This window comes from Necator americanus, chromosome II (assembly GCF_031761385.1).
Source record: "Necator americanus strain Aroian chromosome II, whole genome shotgun sequence".
NCBI lineage: Eukaryota > Metazoa > Nematoda > Chromadorea > Rhabditida > Ancylostomatidae > Necator > Necator americanus.
In genome coordinates, this window is record NC_087372.1 from 407,919 (window position 1) to 432,951 (window position 25,033).

Here is a 25,033-nt window from a genome sequence, read left to right on the forward strand (position 1 = left end):
TAACTTGAGGCATACATATTTTTTCATTTCCTTTGTTTTGAGTGTTGCTAGAGATTTTCACTTTCTAATGTTCGTTGGTTTTCATGAACTTTATTTGTTTTTCTGAGCCTTTTAAATATGTATGGATTTTACTTTCCATGTGTACTTTTTGGCGAAGTTGTTTATAACATTTTATAGCTTGTCCACCTTCATAGTTATAGCAGAGAAACTGTTAGTCAAAGATACTCTTTCAAAATCATAGCAGGTTCAATACGGTTTTCTAGCCCAGCAGTTCGTGGTTTTCATGTGCTCCGTGAGGATTAGGCCTCATGCTTAAAACAGTTGCAGTTCCTGGGTTACCTTGATTAAAGTTGTTGTAATCTGCGTTTTGTAAGCCATATAAGAAACACACAGATCTTTATGTGACTTTTTTCGTTTCTGCTCCTAAAAAAGGGAACAGCTTGTGCACATAGACAATAAGGAACAATTCTCTTCTTTGGGGACGAGTGAGTTTAGACGAGTGTAAACTATTGTATGGTAAGATAAAACTAGTTGAAGAGATTATAAACGTTGTGTTTAGCTGTATATCTAATCAGTGAGTTGTTGTTGTCTTCTAGAATTCTATGTAGACTTCAAAAAAATGGTGTTTTCGCACCTGCGAAAGTAGATGATCTCCACTGCATTATATTCAGATGTCATGCCGTAGTGGTATGCGGCTTTCTTTTCTGATAAGGAGCACACTATCTACATCGGACGCGTTTCTGTGCAGCACCTCGTGTGTTCCTGCTCACCGACATCGAGGGACGCTACGATCTCAGTCGAACTCGTCCACACCAAATCGGAGAAGAAGAATCACAGGTATACATACCTGAAAAGAGGGCGGATTGGTTTCCCAGCGATATCTAGAGTTTCAGTCAACTAACACATAGCGCACTTTTTTCCTTCAAGATTCAAGAATGCAAAGATCTCTTGCCAACTCTACCAGGAATTTGCTTTTTATAGTCGTTCACTCGGAAGGGTAGAGAGCAGTCGGTAAGAGGTTGCGCCGTGACTGAATGAGCTGGCACCAAACTTTTCTGGAAGGATAAAAACTGACGTGATACATCGGCTGGCATCGCAATTCATTTTATAGTGCAAGATGCGAAAAACCTCAGCGATTCCAAATTCCAGTCTAATGCGCTGATGCATCGTTGGTGCTTTGTTACGACAGAGATTTTATCATTTTAGACTCAAGCTTATACTGCACTAGTTAAGGGTTGTCGTTACATCAACAGTTATAATCCAAGGGCTGTATAATTCACTTCTCAAGGCGTCCCAGCTGACCGCGGTGGAAGTGCAATTGAAGATCTCGTTGTTCCTCGCGTGGTGACTCCGTCGCGAACTACCGTGATTGGGTACGAACAGTGGACAGAAGGATTGGATGCGGTGGGTGCTGGATCTGGACCTCATTAGTGTCCGCGCTTCTCTGTTTTTCATGAGTGTCTAATACTAGATAATGACTCACAAATATAGTTGCTATCGAAAGTGGAAAAGTGGTTCCCGCCTCCGATAGCAGATAAATATATTTGATACTGAAAGGATTCTTTTTTTTTTTGCTAGAAAAAACCTTTTATTCTGCACTTTTACTCTCTTGGCTATACTGATTCATCCTCACTATTGCAACTATCTTCTTCTCCTTTCAGTCTAACATGTGCTTAGCCTTGGATGAGTTCTTCCGAAGAAAAACCATTCGGGAGATAGCAGCGGAGAATGGCCTCAATACGAAGCTTTTCGTCACAGCATATCGGTCGTTTCGAGAGTATTGCTTAAGTGAAAAGGTATTTCTTTCTACCATGTGAAAGATCCCGATAGCTATTTTTTTCAACCTTACAATTTTGTTTGGAGGAGCTAAGATATATAGATCTAGTTTTGGTTGCATAATTGTTATGCACAAAAATTCCCCTAGTTCAACACAAATGAAAACAATCTCGCTTCTGGACAATCATGATTTTATGTCTGAAAACACACAAGAAATATCAACTACCTTTGATACCTCTGCAATATCTTCAGAGTTCTTATGTTGAAATGATTTCATAGGTGGTTCTTTAAAGGGAGGTGTTGAACCTGCATTGTTAGTATTGTTCCATGATATTATAAAAGAAGGCCATGACGTGGACAGGCTGTTCCCGTACTTCCTCGCACATGCCCGAAAAGTGAGCATTTTGTCATTTGTTTTTCACCTACCCATTTATTCGTTCGTTCTTTTGTTGTCAGCCTCGTTGACTTATTCACTAAAACGCAGGTATTTCCCCACCTCGAGGCTATGGATGACTTACGGATGATCTCTGATCTCACTCAACCTCATAACTGGTATCCCGACGCCCGCACTGTTCAGCGGAAGGTGATTTTTCACGCAGGACCAACAAATTCTGGGAAGACGTACCATGCGTTGGAGCGGTATGCACATTTTGTGCCTTTAGCCTTGAGATTTTACAATTTTGTAAACTTTGCAGATTTGGTGAAGCAAAAAGTGGTGTTTATTGTGGTCCGCTCAAGCTCCTGGCTGCTGAAGTTTTTAAAAGAAGTAACGAATTAGGCATTAAATGCGACTTAGTTACAGGGGAGGAACGGAGGTGACCAGACTGGAATGTCATATCCCGCGTGGTGTGATACTAGAATAATTTTTTTAGATATGCAGTGGATAATTTTCACCCCAGTGCGCATTTATCATCTACGGTGGAGATGTTGTCTACCCAGATGAGAGTCGAGGTAACAAATCTTACAGATCTTTAATGTGGTTACATTTTTAAAATTTTTTTTGGATGTGACTATCAAAGAGAGAACCTGTAGTTTTATTCTGTTGCTCTTTAACCTTTCGCAGAAAGTCCGTCTCCAAGGTTTTCCTTGGCTGACTGTCATGTCCATAGTTAATTTTTATTTGCTTACAGTTCAAATAATTTTAAAGTATTGAAGCCGTAGAATGATATCTGCGCATTTGTCACACCATCTAAATTATCTGCTTTTATGTGGCTGTAATTGATGAAATCCAAATGTTGCGTGATGAACAACGTGGATGGGCTTGGACAAGAGCACTGTTGGGCGTGGCAGCAGATGAGGTGAAACTGCACGAACATTGGAACTTTTTCAGTGTTATGATTGTTTTTTTTACTGTTTTGAAACAAAATTTAGAAGGCTCTGCCGCTTCCTTCCGTAAAGTGTTGAATTCAGGTACATCTTTGTGGTGAGTCTGCAGCGATAGAGATTGTGAAGAAATTGCTTGATCCAATTGGAGAACATGTAGAGGTGAGCATTTTAATGCAGAGAATCAGAATTCTTCTGTTTCAGTGTTCTGGTTGCTGCAAATTTCTACAGAAGTATTGATAATTGGATTTCTTACCTGGAATTCATATTGACTACAGGATTTTCAGTTAGTGTTAGCGTTGAATGCATTTCTGAGTCTCATGCTTAATTTGCGTGTTTTTTCGTTGTAATTGGTCAAGTTTACTTTAGAGCAAAGGGCTTGTTGACCATGTCCTCGTCACTGTTTTTAATGCTACAGAAGACTCATTACCTTTGAAGGCCATTGAAAGTGATCTTGCGCGTTGTGCACACAGCTTTTCATGCATACTCACTCAACGCAGATGCAACTTTTGCTTAGAAGTGATTGCCGGAATTTATTTTCTTCTTATCTGATAACTCCTGTCTCTCACCTTTGGACAGCATTCTTAAAATTGAGAACTTCTTGATCCCCAATTCTCTAATTCTATTATTCGATGTTCCTTGTTTTTGAGTGAACATTTGCTTTCATGGCGAAGAGTTTCCATTCTCTAAGAAATGTAGAGAGCATTCTCATTCACCAGGCAAACCACTGGAGCTGAATGAGTCGAAGATTGGAATCTTTTTATTGATCTTACTCATATGAAAGTTCCTCACATTACTGCTATTGCCTTCAACAAAGACAGGAATTTGTGAACCAAACTACTTCAGAAAAGTTTTAAGCGACATTTTCAGTAGTGCTTGTGTTTTTAAAACAGTAAGTAAATGACAGTGAATGTTAATGTTGACATTCATCGTTCTAGTTTGAGTTGCTTCGTCAGGTTCGAAAATTTGCATATGTCGTGCGCGATTGTTTTAGATGATCTTATGACTGTTTTGAAGTTCTTCATTTTGAAAAGTGTGGTTGCAGGTTCGCTACTACGAAAGAAAGACTCCGCTAACAATAGCCAATCAAGGATTAGGATCTCTGGATCACGTGGGTTTTTAATTGCTAATTTCACTTTTTCGCAATCCACGAATTCTTGGCGCTTTCACTTACCTCTGTTGTGAGAGAACTGATATGGTTGTTAGTGCTTCGTGAGTAATTGACGCTTTAGCGCCTTTGGAATTTGTAGGAAAGTTCCAGCGCGAGTTTTTGTATCTCTGTGAACTTCAGCGTTGAATCGGTATTGTACTCTCCCTTATAAGTATTAATAATTTCTATTTGTCTTTCCAATTCTCCATCCCGTTTTCAGTTAGAGTATGTAAATTATTATGTTAAACGTGCAGCCGTTTTCTCAGAACTTAGCTTAAAGGTGCAATCCGGTGACTGCATAGTCTGCTTTAGCCGTAAGGCTATCTACAACGTTACAAAGAGCTTGGAGAAGTTAGGAGTGAAGCCGGCTGTCATCTACGGTGACCTACCGCCGGGCACGAAGTTGGCCCAAGCGGCAAAATTTAACGATCCTAATGATCCATGCAATGTTTTGGTGAGGAATAATTTCATTTAGAAATTGTAGTAAAAAGAAATTTCTGTAGTTTTACGTTTTGTCTTGAATGATACCAAACCTTTTCTTGATTCTCATTTTTGTTAAAGGTCGCTACTGATGCTATAGGAATGGGTCTAAATCTGAATATTCGTCGGATAATATTCTCAGGATGCACCAGGCAAGGTGAACTGCTACCGAACTATTCAGCGCTGCAGATTGCTGGAAGGGCCGGCAGGTAAAGCTTAGACATACCGTTGAACGTCGTAGCTGACCTCCTCAATAATAAGTTGAGATTTGTCTAGTCTCACATTTTATGAAGATTTGGAAATTTTGTTCAAGAATGTTGCGAAACACCTCCTTTCCTTTCACCCTGGCTTATTTCCATCTCATTTGACACCCTCTTACTCATGTTAACAACTCGCTACCTTCAATTACATGTTCTCCTTTCTCTCATCGGCTTCGTGATAATAGCTTTGTGATACCGCTCAAGGCCAGCTTTCATCCATTCGAGAGCGATATAACAGGCAGCAGCACATTTAAAATCCCACATTCGTAAGTCCCTTTAATTCTGACGTGAATTCAGTGACGCATCCCTAAGGGATTGATCAACATCACGTACTATCTCCTATTACGTAAAAGTGCATGTTTTGCAAAATTGGAATTATGCTTTTTGATCCCCCACAAATGTTAGATTTATTACACGCAACCGAACCAAAACCAATACTCTAATCGTTAAGATTTGGTACAACATACTCTGACGGGATAGCTACTACTCTACGTAATGAAGATATCGGAACACTTAAGGATATCTTGAGTCAACCAGTTCGTTGCTATCAGGATAGCTTTATTACTGAATGTTTCAGTTTGTCTAAAGCCCCTATCTGATTCAGGTTGAACCGATCGAAACTGTTGGTATTGCTCCAACCTTTGAACAAATCGAAACCTTTTCGTTTCATTTGCCACAAGCCTCGTTTGTTCATCTATTGGACTTGTTTGTCTCGGGTGAATTTTAGTTTTTTTTGTCCACTATGTTTTTAAATTTCTAATTTCCGGCTTAGTTTGTTCGATATCCGATCAGTTCTTCATATGCACTGTGGAGCAAATGAGAACTTTGGCTGATTTGATTGACTATATCCCACTTCCTTTAAAAGTAGGTGTCGTAGTACTCTCTTCTCTAGCTGATGAAAGTTTCTTAACGGCTGTTGTTAGGTACGCTACACTTTCTGCATATCTCCGATAAATGTTGAAAGCAAGCTGACAGCGGCAGCATTTGTGAAGATGGTTAGGAGGTAAACTGTTTTTCAATTGTTACAGGTGTCCATAACAAAATTACGGAGATTTTTCAAATGTTCCTCCACTGATTCTACGTGAACACTTTTTTGTCTGAATTATAGGGGTTGTTCTTGCATACCGGGTTAGTGATAATGAACAGCAAATATTCTTATCCATTTTATTATGGGGATTTCATAACAAAAGTAGTCTTTACTAACTAGTCAAGCAATTGTCTGCATTTCATCTTCCAATTTCAAGGGCAATGTTTCTCTAGGTTCTCATCAGGACAGTGCCTTACCTATGACTGGATGATGGACATGCTAAACTGGGAATCCATTGGCCAGCCAGAAAATCTGCAGCAATTAGAACATTTGGAAAAGGCACTGTTTGCACTTATCAGTTAAATGATTTACCATAAGTTGTAGAAAAATGAAAATCTTAGATATTAGATGCAACCTTAGGAGTTCGATGCATGCAATTTTCCTTACGTAATATTTATTCAGTTTATTTTCGTTCTAATTGTACAAATGTTTGCAGATTTACGAGGTTCTGGATACTTACCTATGGTTATCATTACGGTTTCCCGATATGCTTCCAGATGAGCTGGCAGTTCGTGAAGCTTGCAAACAGTTGGATGCTATTTTACAGGAGTCGGTAGAGAATATACTCGAGATCCTAGAGAATTCGGCGATGGGAGATGCTCGAAAGGTAGTATTGTCATTAGTTGTAAATTTATTCGTTAACTTTATGTTAATGTATTTTCTTCACCAATGTTGGTTTTTTTTTTCTTTCAGGGTTCCATTCTTAAAAAAATGCGTGAGCGTGCACAAACACAGCGGGAAAAAGAGGAATACGAGGCAGAGAAGAAAAAGGAGATGAAGTTGCCGGGAAAAAGAAAGGGAATGAGAAAGTAGCCACAACATTTCAGGGTCCATCTTTGTTCACTGATGCGCTTCCGCCCTTTCAGATCCGTGCTCCAGTCAGTATTATCTCAGACCGGATTGTCAGAAGAGGAGCTGGAACAACTAAAAAAAGAGCTAAATGAAGAGAAATAAATTTGTACATAATAAATTACATGAGCAAATGTTCCGAAGAGAAGATTTTTTTACTTTTGCTCACCGTGCTCAAATACAGAGTTGCAGATTTTGTTCACACTCATTAATTTTGCAGGTTTAGTTTTTCTGACATCCATTTTAAAGATGTTGTGTTAATTAAGTGTTGAATAGAGTCATGTTTTGAACATATTGTTGTTATTTATCGATGATAGAGTCGATGTTTGTTATTTAGTACATACTTGTTACAACGATTTGATAAGCGTTTCAGATTGCTCAATAAAACGATTTCGGTCTTAAGATATTAAGGAGTTTTGATGGCATCTATTCCTGAATAGTATCTAAATAGGTCGGAGTGTAAAAAATTGGAATTGGAAGGAGATCCTGTGATTGATTGCTTCAAATAAATAAAGTTACATCTTAAAAGTAATTTTATCCTTGTCTTTAATATATATATATATATATATATATATCTGGGGATAATTCTTGAGTGCACTGTACTCATTAAGGCAGTCTGGGCACAGCGAAGTACTACCAAGATTCTCTCGATGATTTGTCGTTGTGGAGTTCTTCTGTGTTTGATTTTGTGTGGGAAGGAGTTTTAGAGCGGGCAAAATCTTGCACTATTAAGATTGTTCAGTTCTCTGTACAGTGCGCAAGCTACGGTCCCCTCCATGTAGTCGGGTCAAAACATCATGAAGCACGGAGAGTTGCGTACGCGGCTGCGCTCGAAACGATGCGGTAGAGACGGCGGTTGGAATCGACGGAGAACCATTGCTAGCAGCTTCTTCGCTGCTGTTCGGGATAGCACCACCTCAATGTCAACCGCTTGCACCGCCGGGTCGCTTCGAGCGTAGCCGCTTACGTAAACGTACCGAGATTCATGTGAGTTTGACTGTACTATACGTGACCGTTTTTTTCTTTTTGATGATGGGGCTGTGGATGTCGCACTCGCTCGTCAGAACACGTCTTTCTTTTTTGGGTTGTTTTGATTAACGAGGAGTTCCTCATGAAGAGGCGAGTGAGGTTGAATAGATTAGCAAGACATAGGTGAGCAGAAAAGAATGCTTGACCATTGGAATGGGTTGTAATTTTTCAGAAAGCTTAGCCTCTAGCTGTACGATGTACGTAGTTCCAAAGACTCGCTGCAAGCTCTGCTGTATCTTAGGTCTTCATCGCTCGTGTGAAGAGAGTCCGTAGTTGTAAGCATTCCTTATGAACTCGCAGCGAACCCAGAAGATTCCTAAGCTCTATCAAAGCAGTAAAGAGAACTACATGTGGAATATCTGAACTGAGGCACTCGTCTGTTCTCTTCGAATATACGCAACTTTACTCTCCCCTAAAGATTCTTCTCCAAAGGTTCCTTCTAAGAATAGTAGACGAGCATAGTCAGCAATCTAATCCTGCTCATCTATGTATTCACAGAAAACGTTGGAAAGAGGACACTGTTGTTTAGAACCTAGTGAACTAATTGCTTTCGTGAACACGATAGTTCCGGTCAGACCCAGGAAAAACTCTAGGAATCTCCAAGGGCCTTCTTCTTTGTCGTCTTTTTTAAAATATTGCAAAATGGTTTTAACTAAGACTCTCAGGCTCCCCCATCCAAAATAACTTAGTGTTACGCCTGTTTTTCTGCTCTCCACTCTTCTTTTATGTACGTTTTTTCAATGGAAAATCTTTTACATCCATTATCCCATTAAGTCTATCTATCAATTTTGTTAAGCTTCATGTTAAGCTTCGTTAACTTTCGTTAGTGCTAATAATTGCTTGATGTCATTCTTCTAGATCAGAATGAATACGGATGAGGAAATACCAGGATCCTGTATCATAGAGGGTGCACTAGACAACACAATGCCCGTAGGAGAAGCTGTGAAAACGCGTGAAGAGGAGGTAAAAGTAATTTCGTGGAACAAAGAGTCCTAAAGTCACTAATCCTTTGCAGTTGAACATGGTGAAAAGTAATTATACTGGAGCAGAGGTGGTGGTGGTAGATGTAATAAACCAGCTTCTTGATCGTGTACAAATAGAGTCTGCTGCATTCCGTTCTACCACTGACGGAAGACATGTAGAGGAAGGATTGAATAGAGAAATAGAAGCTAAAATGGAAGTAGAAACAAATGCGTTCGTAGAAGGAAGACTTTCCACTACCTTAATCACTCCTGATGCTGTATGCAGAAAGGAGACTCCCATCGAGCAGGTATTTTGCCAGAGTTTTAGATGGGCCTGCATCCGATGTCTATACTTTCAGCCGTCAAGCTCAAGGGGAGAACCTGAAAAGAAAGCCATAATGGAATCCATTCTGGCTAAGCTCGAGAACACAGCAGTAAAACTGAACAGACGCGAACGCCGAGCGCTGCAAAGGGAGCTAGAAGCAGCTCAGGTAGATGGTTCCTATATTTGTGCATTTCTTTTTAAGTTTAATCGCATCTTCTGCAATCCGTTCTTCAGTCGAAAAAGTTACTTGGACTAGTGTTAGATAGAAGTTTCACAGACAATTACTCAGAATATTTCCATGGGAAATCGGTTTCGTGGTAACTGAATTTGCTTACAATTCCGCATCCACTTTCTGCCGCCATATTATGAGTCCACCCCTTAGTTTTAGTTTTCCAATTTTGGTGATCGAAATCTAAATTTAGCAAAAAAAAAAGTCTATTCTGATGCACATGTAGAACAACCTTTTTTACGACATGAACCAAGTTAATCTACCTGTTTTCAACTAGACTAGGCTGGATTGCTTGTGAAGTGAAAAATTGCATAATTCCAGGGTATTGAGAGGACTTTTCCCGTCTCCATTCAGCAGCAAACCTCTGTGGATGCATGGTCCATTAGCAGTATACCATCTGAGGGATTTGACGTCGATCACAATATAATCATGGCCAGTACATTTTTTTCTTCAGACTCTGGACATCATGAAAATTTACAGAGAAGACGATTCGATAGGTAATACAATTTCAGCCTAAAGATTCTGGAAGAGGTGGAAGTTCCTGTAAACGTCCTGCAACTGTCGTCAGTGGGAACCATGAAGCAACGTCGAAGGTGCTAAAAATCCAGGTAGATAATATAGCCTTGTTTTTTGGATTTACTTAGAACTTAGAGGGGCAGAACAACGAGTACATTAAGGAGCCGCCTCTTGCTCTGGTCATCCGAAAGTCTGCATTCAAATTTGACAATGTAGCGATGCATCCGCATGACAGGTATTCTTGAACTATTGGAAAGTCATAGAAAAGGAAAGTAATTAGCTGTATGTATCACTCAACTCACTCTTGTAAGAACGACTAAACTTCTTGTACTGTCATAGCACTTTTCCTTTTTTTCAGCGTAAAAAGAGATTTCTGCTGTGCTCGCTTGGGTTACGTGTCGACGTCTTTTCCTGCTAACAATTTTCTTAAACTTTGCCGATTTTCACCGAGCGGCTCCTCTGTCGCGACGACTTCAGCCGATAATTCGGCTAGAATCTTCGAACTAAGCCAGAAACACGTAAGCACAATTTTTTTGAATGAGTTGGCCGACTTGTGAGTCTTCTTGGAATAACCTGCAAAAATAATGGCAGAAATAACTCTATTGTTGACAAAATGCACACATACATTTTGTTGGGATAAAGAGAATGAGGAGAGAAGTTTCGCTAGACTTAAAGAACTGCAATAAAACTTCAGAACTGCCTATTTGAACGGAATAGTCACGGATCGCTGTGAAAGGTATGGTAATTCAGTGGTTTTTTTTAAAACATATTGTTTGCCAAGAGACAGCGCATTTAGTCTTGCAGCCAAGTGTGTGAGAGTAGTGCTACTAATATTACGGTAAGCACCTTTTTTTGAATTTTTTTTTTGAAATTTTTTTGAAACTTTTTTGAAAACGCAGATTTTTTTTGAAACTAATCCTAATCATCTTCATGGATTCAAAAATAATAGCAATAGTTTCTAGTTGTGTACGAGGAATTTGCTTTTTTACTATTTTCGGACCTATATTTTCTAGATGTTTTCATTAGCGGTGAAAATCCCGCTTGGAGATCCGATTTACGACACAACATGGTTGTGCGGTAATAATGAAAAACAGTATCTAGCAACAACAGCTAAGCACCATCCTATCCATTTATGGAGCGAGGATGGTACGAGATTTTCATCTTACAGAGGAATTAATCACTTGGTAAGGTCCTTAATTGAATTATTTGTTTATAATTGATGTTTACCTAATAGGACGAGTTAACCGCTGCGTATTCTGTTGCTTTCTCCAACGATGGTGCACAGTTGTATGGTGGCTATGATGCCTGCATTCGTATATGGGACACTAGTCGACCGGGCAGGCAACATACATCGATAAAGACTTGGGGTTGGTGTACACATTTCGTAACTTGAGCTACCTAAACGGCGAAGCGCAACGCGAAGAATAAAGAAAAAAAACTTCAGAAAAACGTACCGGTGGTCAAAAGTCGGTGGTGTCATGTATTGTCATGAATAAGTCGTTTGCGGGGGTGTATGCTGCTGCAACGTACGATGGCAGTGGTAAGTTTCAGTCCTACATACAAATGGTGCACAGCGTCGTCTATTACTCTTGTAAAGATGATTGTTGGTTTTTTAAAAGCTGTTTATTTAATGTTGTTGGCCTTGCTTGTTTTAATAGAAATGTCATTTTTTCTTTACGACCTTGTCATTTCTCTTCTCTACTACTTTATCGAGATGGTCTGCCCGAGCAGTTATTCGTTGCTGCTTGCGTACGCTCCAGCAGAATTCTAAGAAGCGATGGCGTCGCGTGTTTGCATAACTAACAGTAGGTGATAACCGAACTAGCCTTATGGCATAACAACGTTCGGTCGACAATCACCTGGTACTGAAGCGAACACGCGTCATTATTTCTTTCATGAACTCTGCGGGCATGTTTTCGCTGATTCATAATCTTCGTCTACTATATTTACGCTATATTTCTTTCCTTCGTTCTTCGTACTCTCCTTGCCCTCTTTAGATTTTCATATTAATATTAATATTTTTTTTTGATTTATTCTTACATCGATACAGCCCTCATTATTAAAAGCAAATTGGTAGTTTTCCAGTGGGATTCTACTCGGATCGAACCAATTCGTTGGAATGCATGTTTTCAACAGAAACTGTAGGGATCACCGACATGCACTACTCTTCCGACGGGCAGCGGCTGTTTGTTGCTCCACGTAAAGTTTGTAGTCTTGGAATGATGGAAACTATGATCTGATGAGAACTGAATTTTATCTCTCCGCATTGCTTCACTTTGCATTATTGTGCAATTTTTCTACTTTCGTTTCCTTCCTATTTATTCTGTAATACGAGAACTGGTCTCAGCATCAGTGTTCATCCATCGACCGACATTTTATTTCAGTCTGATGAAATTCTCTGCTATGATATGAGAATGCCGGGCACACTCATCTTCAAGATGCTCCGGCCCTTCACAACAAATCAGAGAGCATGTTTTGACCTCGATAGGTGTGATATGCATGTGCTTTTTTAGTGTTCAACCCTTACAAAAGCTTTTCAGTGCGGACTCCTATTTATTTTCTGGTACTTCGGATGGTCAGTTTGTTGTTTTCGATCTCAACAGTAATGCTATTGAAAAGCTACCGTTCTTTTCGAGAAAAGTAGCCGATTGCTCTGTGCCATGTGTGAGGTGAGAGCGCCTGCTATTCTTGTGTCCATCATTTGTCCTTTTTATGTTTTTTTTTTCCTTTAGCTAAAGGTATCCTTTTTCAGTGTTCATGATGCTAAAATCCCAATGATAGCATTAGGTACAGGTGAAAGGGTTTTCCCAACACCAAAGCTAACAACAATCTCAGAAGATTCTTCCGATTCCTCAGATTCTGAAGAGGAGCGTTTATCCTACCGTAGGCGACGACGTGACAGTGAATTAAGTAATTCGTTACAGTTGTGGAGATTTCTGTAGTTGTTTTTGGTTTTTCTCTTCGATATAAAAAGTTTCTCTATTCTTGTCCGTATTTTCGAACATTTTTCAATGGTTAAACATCCTTTTTTATCGACGCCGTTTAAAGACAGAGTGTTACTACTACGACGTGGTCTGGAACCCACAGCGAAAACGTAGGGTTCAGATAGTAGATTACGGAACTCAGAGTGGTTCCGCTCATCTTTTCCTAGAAAGAGGGCGTGGGAACCGCTTTGTTTCTTACAAGGTACGTTAGAACGCGCCTCTATGTACACTTTCCGGTCCTCTCAGCAGGTCCCCTTTCCGGTCCCCCTATTCATTTGTTTTATTTGAATACCAACCTCACCAATTTTCGACTGCTTGCTCGTGGATGTGTAAAAATGTACAAATACGGGGCGTTGCAACTGAAATCGTTTCCCTAATCATCTTAGAAGAAAAACGACATTTTTTAAATGATGGTTAGGCAAAATGAGCAGAATCAAGCTGGGTTCGCAGTCTACTACCGGAACACTACGTTTTCCTTGTGGATTCCGCACCACGTCAAAATCGTGATGCGCCGCATTTAAACTAACTGCTAAATTCCAGTAAGGCCCAGCTTTGTTGGAACTTCCTGCCAATGAAGAGATCAAAAGTAGAATTGGAAACCGGTAACTGGCATTCCATGAAAATTGGTCGTGAACTCGTGCCAGGTATGCAGGTCCCTACAGGTCCTTTAACATACAGACGATAGTGCATTTCTTTATTTTCTTGGGAGCAGGGCGGTATTTCTTGTTCTCTAGTACAGGGTGTTGTCGTCAGTTTGTTCAGAAAATTCCACTGCAGAAGATGTAAAATGAAGATACGAAAGGACTCTATCGAAGAACATTTGCAGAAAGCACATTCCATTTCTATCGCACCTCTCGTAACCTGAATAGACTTCAACGGCGTTGCAACACCGCAATTTCTTTGTCGCGGTGCGACGAATAAGGTCTAATTGATCGACCTTCGGCACAATGCAGTCACCTGGCAAGAAGCATGGAAAACTCTTGGTTGACGTCCGCGCATCGCTTCCTTCTCTTTTCTAATACCTGTACGACCGCGTTTCTTTTAGATAAATGTCAGATTAAAGCACACAGATCTGCCACTGATACTATGGACTTTCTCTGCAGACTGGATTTAGTTGTTTGTTCATTCACAAATGGCTGCACTCAAATCTGCTATGAAGGGCAGGGACCTGAAGGCCACAACTTTCAAATTAGCACTGTATGAATTTTTGGAGGAGCAGTTTCAAATGATGGCTTAAAATTGAAGGAGTGGGTTAGAGCAGCTGATCCTAGATGTTGCCTCCTCCACGAGCACGGTACTGGTTTGGAAAGCTTTCCTGCTTGCTGTTAGCTTGGTTAGAAACTGACACACAAGAAGAGTGCTTATGCATTGAAGACTTTTTTCTCATAAGCTGAGCAAACACAATTTCCCGTTGACTGTTGCCAGAAAAATGGCTTACTGTTATCACTTCAACGAAGTATTTCACTTTGGTCAGCTATAACCTCTCAGTGTGGTCGTATAGTTCATATAGCCGCAGACGAACCTCTCACCCTTCGTTCACCGCAAGCAAGATATTATAACAATGGTAAATGTAAATAGAAGAGAACACAGTGGTGAGAGGTTCTACAGTTTCCATGGTTCGAAACGCCCCGAAGGCGACTAAGACATTCATAATACCTAATGAGGTCAACAAATTAGCACCAAACCCATCATCCAGTTATTGCAAAAGAAAAAAGTGTTGAACACTGTTGGCAGCTTAGGTTCAGTGTTTATTAAAGGGGTTTGCAGAAGCTACTAATTGTAATTGATTTTTAGTATCCTCTCAGAAAATTTAGGTGTGGACAATGAGAGCAGAAAAGGGAACTTAAAAAAAAAAAAATTTTTTTTTTTTACCCAACTAAAAAAAAAAAAAAATTATTTAAAAAAAATTAAAAAAAAAAAAAAAAAAAAAAAAAAAAAAATTTTTTAAAAAAAATAAAAAAAAAGAAAAGAAAAAATTAGGATATATTTTTTTTTTTTTTTTTTTTTTTTTTTTTTTTTTTTTTTATTTATATATTTTATTTTGAGAGGCGTGGACAATGAGAGCAGAAAAGGGAACTTTTTAAAATCAAACATTTCCTGTATATGTCCAAGTTATATGTCCAAGTTTCGATCCGTACATCATGATAGGACGAATTGCAGACAGGTAGCTTGCAGCTTGACTTCGTTGGTGATGGGATCGACCACAGACATTTCGTTTGGAGTTAAATGGAGAAATGGTCTCAGTGCATCACTGCTGAATATCTTTCTCGTAGCTGCCGTTGTTCTTCAGCGTTCACCCCAGGTAACAGAACTTATCGACGAGTTCGATTGCTTGTCCGTCCACCCTGGCCCCCGTTTGAGGTGTCGAAGAAATCCTCATCCGCTGGCACTTATCACTGTACTTCGATACATGGTTGGCACATGTTGAAGTTTCGTACTGTTTTCCGCGAACAGAACACTATCATTAGCGTACTCGACATCGGTCAAAGAGCGTGTTGGTGATGCTAGAATGATATCGGCAGGATAATGATTGACTGTTCTTCGCGTAACGATCGCGAAACTGAACAGGAGGGGTCCTGCTACTGCTCTTTGTCCTACTCCAATTACCACCTGAAACGGTGTTCTACATCCGACTGGTGTTCGAACTGCAGCAGTTGACCGTTGATTCATGTCATCAAGCAAGCGAACGAACTTTCCTGGTACTTAATCGGCGCGGAGCGCGTTGCGAAGACGTCTTCGATGAGGGGAGTCAAAAGCGGCTTCAATGTTCAAAAACGCTAACTGCATTGACTTCGATACCGCTGCGAGGTTTCGATCACTCTCCTGACGATGAACACCTGGTCAATCGTCGATCGGCTAGGACGAAAACCGGCTTGTTCGCCGCGCGTTGTTTCTTCTCGATTTTTAATGATTCGGTCCGGGATAATCCGTTCCTAAACCTTGTACATAACACGCAGAAAAGAAATTCCTCGATAATTCCTTGGGTCCGTGACGGATAACTTCTTATGAATTGTGATAGCGTCTCCACGAGTCAGGTATCATTTCCTCTATCCATATTGAACGGCTGATCTTTGCCATCTCACGAATCCCAAACGGAGGAAGATATTTAAGCATTCCTCCGCTAATTCCGTCGTCTCCACTACATTTTCCATTTTTCATCTTTTGGATACAGCCCAGTATCTCCGACTCGGTCAGTGGTTCCTCGTTAACCGCATATGTCGGCCTATGAACGTGCTCGAGTTCAGGAGCTAACGGTGCTTGCCTGTTCAGCAAGGTCTTGAAGTGATCACTCCAAACTGGAAGGGTAAGGGTAGGGTGGAATAGCCACTCCATTGGCAGTGTTAAGGACAGAAGGACATCTTTTCATTTTGCCGCTATACTGTCTTAGTAAAGCATAGGCTTTCCGTGGGTTCTTGTCCTATCAATCCTTTTCAGACTCCATCGCTCTTGACGTTCACTAGTATTGCTGTCTTGTTGCAGTTGAGCTTCCTTCTAAGATGCTTTTCCTGGTTGAAGTCACTAGTACTGCGCGCGACACATACAGAATTTTACGTGGATTTTGTTTCCGTAGACGCGAAGGCAAACTTCTTCCGCGGCCATCGAACCGAGAGCGTTTCCCTTGCAGCCTTCTGGATGCACTTAATGAAGCAATCCGCATCGCTAAGCTTCTTCCTGATCCGTGCTCCAACATGAATAGACACACGTTGGCAGAATTTCGTTCAGAAATATTCATCTTTCAGAGTTGCCATGACGATTTTCGGTTGAGGAGGAACTCCTCGGTTTTTCTTGTGGAACCGTATCTCGAAGCTGAGAAGAACTGGACGGTGATCAGAGTCGAACGCGACGTCTCAAACAGCTCTAGATTTCCTGATATCTGACTGAGGAATGTCCCTCGCCAGAACGTAGTCGAGCTGGAGTTTAAGAGTTCTCATCTTCCGTTTGCGCTGCTCTTCAGGTGTTAAAAGGGTTGACCCCTGCCACGTGAGCTGATGGCGTCGATGATTCCTCTTAAACGTGGAAGCGATGATGAGGCCCGTCTGTTCACATACGTCGACCGGACGGTCACCGTTTTTCGATTTTTGCGCTCCGCTGGGTAATACCATTTTCTTAGCACATCGGACTGCTGCTCGAGTCTCATCTTCGCATTTGCGTCAATGACCACCTGCTGGCTTGGTATTTTAGGCATCAACGCGTGGGCTTCATCATAGAAGGCGGCCTTACTGTCATCCTCAGTGGTTTCGGGAAGTGCGTGAGCACATACGATCCAGAGTTTACGTCCTCTGCGATCCCGCAGTCGTACAAAGAAAGAAAGAAGACGAAGTTGACCCAAATTCTTCCACCAGGTTGTTGTAGTTGTTCCTCGCAGCTATCGCGCAGCCACCTACTTTGTTCTCATCAGCATCGCCGGAGTATGTGGTGTAATTTTCGATGCTGACGAAGGGACGATCTGTCATGCGCGTTTCCTGCAGTGCAGCAAATGGCACACAGAGATATCGCAGAAGCCAGGACAGGACGGCTTGTTGGAGTTTACTTGATAGTGTTTGGCAGTTCAGCGTGACGAAACGAATGGTAGTTGCCAAAGATTCCATGCTTCCTTCAGACAGCTGGCCTTTCAGTTTATTCGGTTTGGCGATGTGCTGGACGAGAGTACCTTTTTGCAATGTATGGGAATCTTTTGCCATATAACAGGTTATATAGCTTGTACGTTCCCAATGCGTACACTCAAACCTTTGATTGCGTTTAGTTAAAGCAGGTCCACCACATGTAGGTAGCAGTCAGAGTAGTATACGCGGCCCTCCTAAATCGGGTAGTCATAACTGTGCTAATTTCGTCGTCGAAATAATGTGAGAAAATGTTCAGAACTTTTTTTTTGTGTGTATTGTGTCACGAACGTAGTCCGTTAAGATACAAAACTTTCCAAGCCAACAGAAGCATGGAACCGAACCAGCCGCACCCGCCTTATATGTGAGCATTCTGCCACTGTGTCCAGAACTGTATGGGTGTATGTGGAGTACTTAATAGAACAGATTACTTTTAGACATGAGTTAAAAAGAGCATCACCTTGATCACCTTGATTCCCGTTGATCTTCGAACTGGTCGAGCGGGCGCCAGTAATTCTTCCATTTGTCCTGATCGCGTGCCAGAGTAGCCCAGTGGTTCCTCCTTTCGCGTGGAACACGAAGAGTATCATACTTTTCTTTGAAGAAATCTGACCATCGGGTCGGCGATCTTCCTGTAGTGCGCTAAATATCGCGGGGAACCTAGTCACGGCTCTGGTTCAACGGCTGTCGTTAAAGTCGCATCACTACCCACCTTATTTTACTTTGCTTGGCAAACGCGGCGGCGTCTCTAATCTTCGACCGCTGACGTAGAAGAGAACTTCGAATCCCGTCCCTCACTTGTGTGAAACGGGATACTTCTAGCATCACTCTCTCAATTGCGCGATCAATGACGCTTACCGCGTTTTCTTCCTGCCTGCGAAATGCCCAGGTTTCCGAAGCATAGGTCAAAGCAGGAAGTACGGTGTTGTTGAAGAGGTGAGCATGGAGCCGGGTGTTCCTGGTCTTCTTCACTACATCCTCGATGCTCTTTGTACGCTCCCCAAGCCGCTCGTCTCCTCCTGCCCAGCTCGAGGGTCAGGTCGTCCATCATGTTCAATTCCTGACCCAGATAAACGTAGCTGGTGCATTCGGATATGTTCGTTCCGTTGAGCATGAATGAGGCATCCGAGACCCATCCGTTCCGCATGAACATCGTCTCTTGTAGATTCAGCTGAAGACCGATGCATCCACATGTTTCGTCGAATTCGGTCATTCCGCTTGGCTGATGGTAGGTGTTATCAGTACGAGGTCATCAGCAAAGCGCAAATGGTGTAGCTGTCGACCATCAATCTTCACTCCCATGTCGTCCCATTCCAACTTTCGCATTGCGTTCTCGAGGGTGGCTGTGAATATTTTGGGTGAAATTGTATCACCCTGTCGGACCCCCCTCTTCACGTCAATGATGATGTTGTTGTAGAATGGCGAAATTCCGGTCGTGAAGTTACTGCGCAACTCTAGAAGTACCTTTATGTACTGAGTAGGGACGCCTTGGTTGTCCAAGGCTTCCACGACCGCGTCCGTCTCAACTGAGTCGAAGGCCTTCTTTAAGTCGATGAAGGTGAGACAGAGCGGCATCTTGTACTCTCGTGATACCTCGATGAATTTTGAAACAATGTGAATGTGGTCAATCGTGCTGAATCCTTTTCGAAACCCTGCTTGCTCGTATGGCTGTCCTTCATCCAAGACTTTTCAATCTTATTACTCTTGTAAAGAGCTTGTAGATGACGGACAGTAGGCAGATTGGGCGATAGTTGCCGATGTCATGTGGATCTCCCTTTTTATACAACAACACGGTTTTGCTGGTCTTCCACTGTTTAGGAACCTTGCATTCCGACAGATAACGTGTAAAGAGCCTCGCCAGGGTGCTGATGAGTACTGGCGGAAGGCTCTTCAGGTGTTCTGGTCTTATTCTGTCGGGACCGGCTGCCTTACCGACATGATAGCATGTCGTATTTCGGACGGGAGAATCTCTGGAATGACTTGTCCGTCTTCCCTCAGATGGTGAGGAGGCAAGTGGACATGGCTGTCGAAGAGATCAGAGTAGAAGTCGTAGATGATTTTCTCCATCCCCTTTCTCGATGCAGTGGCTGTTCCCTTTGGGTTCCGGAGAGCAGTCATCCTCGTCTTGTGACTGGCGAAGTCTCGACGGGCATAGCGGATGCTTTTCCCCGCCTCTGCAGCTTCAGCCAGCACTTCTGCTCTTCTCTCTTTAAGGTCTTCCTTTATCGCCTATCTGCAAAGCCTTGCGAGCTCGGACGTGAGTTCTTGGCTCTCTGCGGTTCGTGCTGCTCTACGTTGGCGTATCAGCTCAAGGGTTTCAAGAGACAGGCCCCTCTTGGTGGTTTTAAAACTCTCAGCCTTCTTCGCGCAGTCGTGAAGGTGTTCAACAAGCCGGTCATATTCCTCGTCGATGTTGTCCATTGCGGAATCTTTCCAAAAGCCGGCTAGCGTAGCGAAGAGATTCCAGTTGATGGTAGTCCTGGGATTTCTGTCTCTGAACTTGGCGGCTTTCTCTGCTCTCCTTGTGAAGGAAAATCTTCCTCGGAGGAGGCGATCCCGTATAGAACTTTGGTACAACAGCGACGTCCGTCAGGCAGAACCTTTTATTGACAATGATGTGGTCTATTTCATTACGGTACCCTCCACCGGGTGACTCCCACGTCCAGCGTAAAGAAGAGGGCTTCTGAAATTGCGAGTTCCCATGGATGGTCTTAGTCGTCATGATGAACTCGGAGAGCCTCTCCTCCTGGTCATTCCAGTAGGGCGTGGGTCCCGATGTGAAGTTCCTCAAGCGTTCTTGGGCCAAATTTGGTGTTGAAATCGTCTACTATGACCTTGCAGAAGATATGATTTTCTCGGTAGAACTTCTTCAGGTCCATATAGAAAGCTTCGACTTCTTCTTCATCGTAGCTTGATGTTGGAGAGTAAGCGACGAAGATAGTCAAAGCTGGTGTCGGACCACATCTTCTCATCCGCAGACGTCCGATTCTGGTCGTAAGTTGTTCGAAAGAGTCGATGTTCTTCGCCATGCTCGTGTTGCCGAGGACGCCAACTCTACCAACACCTCTACAGTCGCATGTTCCTAAGAACAGTTCTTCCTCAGTTTCATATACGGCGTTGAGGGGGTGACGTCGTCTCGTCTCGGTCAGTCCGATGACGTCGTACTTGATCTTCTTGGCTTGCATAATCAAATCTTCGATGACAGCTTCCGATGCAAGCGTACAAGCTTACAAGTACAGATCGTCATCCTAGTCCTTTTCCGTTTCGGTAGCCTATATGACTCCTGCAATTCCGTCCTTCCTGGCGCTACCGTACCAGGCTTTCCTCCGGAATCAGAATACTCTTTTCTATTACTGTGATATGCAAAAGAATTTTAAAACGCATGGGCAGGTTGCAAGACTGTAGTCAAACGACTTTTTGGATCTCCCGGAGTGGACATGTGGAACTTATTTGTTGGAGGCGACTCCAAACCGCCTCCCTTGCACCTCCCAGTCACTTGATTGCGGACTTTTGGCCGGACCGACGTGCGGGATACAAGGATCATGAATCAATCCTGGCTCAGCAGAAACAGGGAGTCCATCCCCTGATTCCACCCGCGTCTCTGGGCAAGCACAAGGTCGCTTTTGGTTAGCCCCCTATAAGCATATAAACTTTTATGAGCATGTACACCTCTAATTCTACAAAGCAGTAAAAGTAATTAGTCCTTTGATTACAGAGATATATTGAAAGCTTATCGTGTTCTCTTTCAAAATATTTCTAAAGTTTTTCAACAGTGGAGTACCTTTTTCTTATAGAATTCAAAAAAGTATTTTATAATTCTCCTGCGGCCAACATCTTCTATTACTATCTTTTCCCCGTTTTTCTAAAGTAACATATTTAAGAATAACATTTATGCCCTTAATTTTGAAAAAAGACCCTAGACCTAAAGTTTGTTAGATACAAAACATAATGTGATCTTCAAGAGCTTAACCTTGACACGACAAAAAAAGAATTGAATATTAAATTTGCTGTAGGTTTATATTAGATTAAATTAGATTACATTAGATTTATATGATTAGATTCTTCTCGCATTAGATTAAATTTTTACCTCCTTTCTTTTTTGAAGTTTTTGAATAGGTTCGTCTTTTTCATTATTTGCACAAAGAGTTTTTGTGGAATGTGGATTATGTCTGCTACACTTCTCTCCGTTTGTGTTTGTGCTCCTTCTTTTTTTAGGAATTGAGGCGAGTTCCACGAGATTTTTTTTTATTTTTTCAAATTAAGTTTGAATATTCTCCAACTGGAGTACCGGCATCATTCAGAGGAAACTATTAAATCTTTCATCAGTACCTGAACTTCTTGAAAAATGAGCGAGAAAAAGCGTTGTTAGGAAAATAAAAGTTCAATTCTGTTGCAAAAATTTGGAGAAAGTTTCACAACTTTTAATTTTTACTGGTTAATGAAGATCGAAGCGAGAATAACTAAATCTGAAGTCCGGTATATATATATATATATATATATATATATATATATTAATATATTAACGTAGTTGATGTGCCTCCTCTGATACGCCAAGCTTCCATCCTTCTGGATCAGTAGTAGATCAGTTGGTATTAGGCTTTTCTGAAAGAATGAAATCACTCATTTTATACATCGGCTGGATCATACAAGTTACTGTATAAGCCAGACTCGTATTTATGAACCTCAAACGACTCTGAGTTGAACGTGTACGCGTTGACAGAAAGCAGTTATACTGTTGACGAGGCCGAATGCATTGGTCTTGCCGTCCGAATCAATGCAGTGTATTAGTTAGTTAGTGTTTTAACAGCGGTAGCATTATTATCTTGCAGCTCGATGTGCGAGTTAGTTCTCCTGCTCTCAGAGTATACGAATCGCAATGATTGACCTGAGCAGCAAAATAATTTTTGTAGATATACGATATGAATGATGTAGACTGATGTTCGAAAACGCACCCACTTTGTTTGTGAATTACAGCTAGTTTGAGAAAAAAAAAGATGAGGAGAGAACACAGATGAAGATTCATAATACGCTCCAGAACTTTGTCGTCAAAAATCTTCATAGGATATGCGACGTATCTTTAAACTTTCCACAACTAATGATTCATGTTTATTGTTTCAAAGAAATATAGACAATATAACACGTGATTTCAATTACAGTGACACTAAATTATTAAAGTATTAAGGTGAATGTTCTTCACTCATTTTTGTTTTTATTTTTGCGCTGGTGGTCCAAAGTTGTCGTAATCACCTTTGTCTAAGGCTGGAAAGAGCAACATTGTGGTATTTTGAATGAGTCGTTGTGCTGAACTTACTCATTTGCTCTGCAGCCGCCAGCAATGCAAGAGTATCTTCTGGAAGTGCTGTCACTTCTCTGTATGACGGCGCTTTCTCTGAAGTAAACTATGGAGTTGACTTTTTAGGTTCAGCAAAAATTATCTCTTATCTGCTATCCAACATGTTGATGGGAGCATTCCACGAATATGGCGTGGTGAAGGAATTCGCGAGAAGGACTAGAGATAGGGTCGTTGATTGCGGGATTCGGGGTGGTTCCACACATCTATCATTAACCGCCGTAAAAAACGGCGGGGAAACTGATTTGGTTATTACAAAGTAAACTTCTTCTTGGAACTCTCTTCTACACACACGTTCTGGCCCTCTTATCAGTTTATTCATTGCTTTTAGTTGAACAGGGTGGTGAGAAGAGACAATGGATCTTTGACCGCTCTCACTTAGATGCGGCGCGTGCGCAAAGGTGGCGCGTTGGAGTGAAATTGTAAAAAACCGTGGTAAAAAACGACGTCTTCAACGCCGTTTTTTATGCCCATTTGGGAGAGATGGGTCGAACCACTTCGGGATCCAACAATCTACAACACCTTGGCTCTTCCCGCGGATTCCTTCACCATGTCAGATTCGTGGAATGCTGTCTTTAAAGGCAGCAGACCACGAATCTGAGGTGGTGCGGATTTCAAGTGGAGTATTCGTATACGGATAGTAGATTATGGAAAGCGGGGTGATTCCGTCCATTTCTTCCTAATTGCCGTGAAAAGCGGCCTGGAAGATACGGCTTCCGGCGGGATATTTTCTACAAAGAGTTCGATTGGAGCCAGCCAGCCTTTTGCACGCGTCGCATTTTCCGGGCCGTTTTTTTTTACGGCAATTAGGAAGAAATGGACGGAATCACCCCGCCTTCCATAATCTACTATCCGTATACGAATACTCCACCTGAAATCCGTACCACCTCAGATTAGTGGGGTGATGCCTTTAATCGACATGTGATGGATACTCGCACAGCGCAACTGTATAGTCTCAGGTGCGGATGAAGAGCTTATTATAGTAATGCATTAGAAAACTCACTGGCAGATAAATTTTCGACTTGCGTTCTCGCCTCTTTTTGAGCTGTTTCGCGTACCGATCGTTTTGTTTCCACCTCAGTTTCTGTCTTCTCCTTCGGTGTGCAAGATGCTGCTTCAATAGCTTTTCTATCCTTCTTTTCGCTTTCTTTGGTGAAGTCCTGTTTTTCCTGTTTCTCTTTCTTTTCTTTCTCTTCAGTCTTTCTATCTGTTTTCTCATCACTACTCTTCCTATCAGGTGCTGATTCAGATCTTTTTTCATTTTCTTCTTTGCTGAATTTTCTTTTTCGATCCCACAAGAGACGTCTCTTCCTCAATGGATGTTTAGTTCCTTCTGCTGATGCAGATGCAGTAAAAGACGAAGATCCGTTCTTAACTGGCAAACTTTCAACCTGTACCTGAAATGAAAGCGAAGATGTACGACAGCAGCGAATATGCTGTGTTTGAGGCACTAACGGAGCCGGGCATTCGTCCTTCACTCTTCTCTTCCTTTTTCTTTGTGCACAAGCTCAAAATATACGTACATCCGAATATCCAGGACAGGTGCTGTAAGAAATTAGTGCAGCTACAACAGTGAAAATGGTTGTTGCAAATGCAACCTTTAAATGACTACTCACAATTAGCAGTGTCAACATGAATGACCTCCGCACATGAAAACAAGTTTGGAAATACAACATACTTCCTCTAAAATATTGTTTAAATAGAAAAGCGCTAAGATATTGCTGCAGGCTTGAAGATGAAACCCACAAATCAAAGCTGTTTTATACTAGTTGTTGGCTTCAACTCGTATTTCCAACTGTTGGCCGTAATCATTTATTGAAAGCTTTCAGCAGGGGGCATTCCGTTTCTAGACGACTTTAACATTTCTTATGGTATTCCTGAACGAAAAATTACAAAATATATATGGGTTGCGTTAGCTCATCTTCTTAACTAGTGAACCGTTTTCATTGGTTAGGATAACCTTTGTTGTTGATTTTGCTTGCACAGGAAGGATGCTGAGAACAAGTAGTTGTGCTCTCAATTAAAAACGGTCGGCGTTCGGATAAACCCTCGACGTGGGGTTCTCGACTTGAGTTGCGTCATCCGTCGCGCTATTTTGGAGCCATCATATAA

The 25,033-nt window shown here is 41.7% G+C and overlaps 9 protein-coding genes across 12 annotated transcripts; 2 read left to right on the plus strand and 7 right to left on the minus strand.

Annotated features, from left to right (window-relative positions):
* Positions 1-671: 671 nt before the first annotated feature.
* Positions 672-12,928, plus strand: RB195_016453 (uncharacterized protein; the record flags this gene model as incomplete). Of its 3 annotated transcripts, XM_064182998.1 has the most annotated exons (30): positions 672-687; positions 1,289-1,404; positions 1,662-1,796; positions 2,070-2,171; positions 2,261-2,415; positions 2,472-2,591; positions 2,649-2,727; positions 3,187-3,261; positions 4,145-4,210; positions 4,470-4,703; positions 4,811-4,938; positions 5,441-5,525; positions 5,594-5,705; positions 5,762-5,853; positions 5,913-5,984; positions 6,513-6,683; positions 8,813-8,917; positions 8,970-9,224; positions 9,276-9,407; positions 9,792-9,902; positions 9,983-10,078; positions 10,148-10,221; positions 10,345-10,504; positions 11,000-11,170; positions 11,221-11,353; positions 11,431-11,526; positions 12,072-12,190; positions 12,371-12,474; positions 12,527-12,655; positions 12,739-12,928. In XM_064182998.1, 30 exons carry the CDS (start codon positions 672-674, stop codon positions 12,926-12,928), a joined length of 3,633 nt encoding a protein of 1,210 aa, XP_064038879.1. The 3 variants fall into 3 exon arrangements, with proteins under 3 accessions (XP_064038879.1, XP_064038880.1, XP_064038881.1); XM_064183000.1 differs by lacking the exons at positions 672-687; positions 1,289-1,404; positions 1,662-1,796; ... (2 more) ...; positions 2,472-2,591; positions 2,649-2,727 and adding exons at positions 3,009-3,074; positions 6,250-6,355; positions 6,770-6,885; positions 6,943-6,954; positions 7,729-7,912 and having other exon boundaries at positions 4,530-4,703; positions 5,913-5,992; XM_064182999.1 differs by lacking the exons at positions 672-687; positions 3,187-3,261; positions 4,145-4,210; ... (19 more) ...; positions 12,527-12,655; positions 12,739-12,928 and adding an exon at positions 690-837 and having other exon boundaries at positions 2,649-2,751.
* Positions 12,929-15,973: 3,045 nt separating this feature from the next.
* Positions 15,974-16,303, minus strand: RB195_016454 (uncharacterized protein; the record flags this gene model as incomplete). Its single annotated transcript, XM_064183001.1, has 1 exon — positions 15,974-16,303. One exon carries the CDS (start codon positions 16,301-16,303, stop codon positions 15,974-15,976), a length of 330 nt encoding a protein of 109 aa, XP_064038882.1.
* Positions 16,304-16,818: 515 nt separating this feature from the next.
* RB195_016455 (uncharacterized protein) lies at positions 16,819-17,652 on the minus strand (the record flags this gene model as incomplete). The annotated part of the gene is made up of 3 exons (XM_064183002.1): positions 16,819-16,977; positions 17,037-17,250; positions 17,297-17,652. The coding sequence occupies 3 exons, from the start codon at positions 17,650-17,652 to the stop codon at positions 16,819-16,821; spliced, it is 729 nt and encodes a 242-aa protein (XP_064038883.1).
* Positions 17,653-18,415: 763 nt separating this feature from the next.
* RB195_016456 (uncharacterized protein) lies at positions 18,416-18,724 on the minus strand (the record flags this gene model as incomplete). Its single annotated transcript, XM_064183003.1, has 1 exon — positions 18,416-18,724. The coding sequence occupies one exon, from the start codon at positions 18,722-18,724 to the stop codon at positions 18,416-18,418; it is 309 nt and encodes a 102-aa protein (XP_064038884.1).
* A 56-nt stretch (positions 18,725-18,780) lies between these two features.
* RB195_016457 (uncharacterized protein) lies at positions 18,781-19,146 on the minus strand (the record flags this gene model as incomplete). The annotated part of the gene is made up of 1 exon (XM_064183004.1): positions 18,781-19,146. The coding sequence occupies one exon, from the start codon at positions 19,144-19,146 to the stop codon at positions 18,781-18,783; it is 366 nt and encodes a 121-aa protein (XP_064038885.1).
* Positions 19,147-19,476: 330 nt separating this feature from the next.
* RB195_016458 (uncharacterized protein) lies at positions 19,477-19,992 on the minus strand (the record flags this gene model as incomplete). The annotated part of the gene is made up of 2 exons (XM_064183005.1): positions 19,477-19,778; positions 19,866-19,992. The coding sequence occupies 2 exons, from the start codon at positions 19,990-19,992 to the stop codon at positions 19,477-19,479; spliced, it is 429 nt and encodes a 142-aa protein (XP_064038886.1).
* Positions 19,570-20,019, plus strand: RB195_016459 (uncharacterized protein; the record flags this gene model as incomplete). Its single annotated transcript, XM_064183006.1, has 1 exon — positions 19,570-20,019. One exon carries the CDS (start codon positions 19,570-19,572, stop codon positions 20,017-20,019), a length of 450 nt encoding a protein of 149 aa, XP_064038887.1.
* Positions 20,020-20,321: 302 nt separating this feature from the next.
* On the minus strand, positions 20,322-20,756 carry RB195_016460 (uncharacterized protein; the record flags this gene model as incomplete). The annotated part of the gene is made up of 1 exon (XM_064183007.1): positions 20,322-20,756. The coding sequence occupies one exon, from the start codon at positions 20,754-20,756 to the stop codon at positions 20,322-20,324; it is 435 nt and encodes a 144-aa protein (XP_064038888.1).
* A 2,024-nt stretch (positions 20,757-22,780) lies between these two features.
* On the minus strand, positions 22,781-24,597 carry RB195_016461 (uncharacterized protein; the record flags this gene model as incomplete). Of its 2 annotated transcripts, none has more annotated exons than XM_064183008.1 (5): positions 22,781-22,830; positions 22,883-22,960; positions 23,925-24,318; positions 24,377-24,466; positions 24,538-24,597. In XM_064183008.1, the coding sequence occupies 5 exons, from the start codon at positions 24,595-24,597 to the stop codon at positions 22,781-22,783; spliced, it is 672 nt and encodes a 223-aa protein (XP_064038889.1). The 2 variants fall into 2 exon arrangements, with proteins under 2 accessions (XP_064038889.1, XP_064038890.1); XM_064183009.1 differs by having other exon boundaries at positions 24,538-24,555.
* Positions 24,598-25,033: the final 436 nt, after the last annotated feature.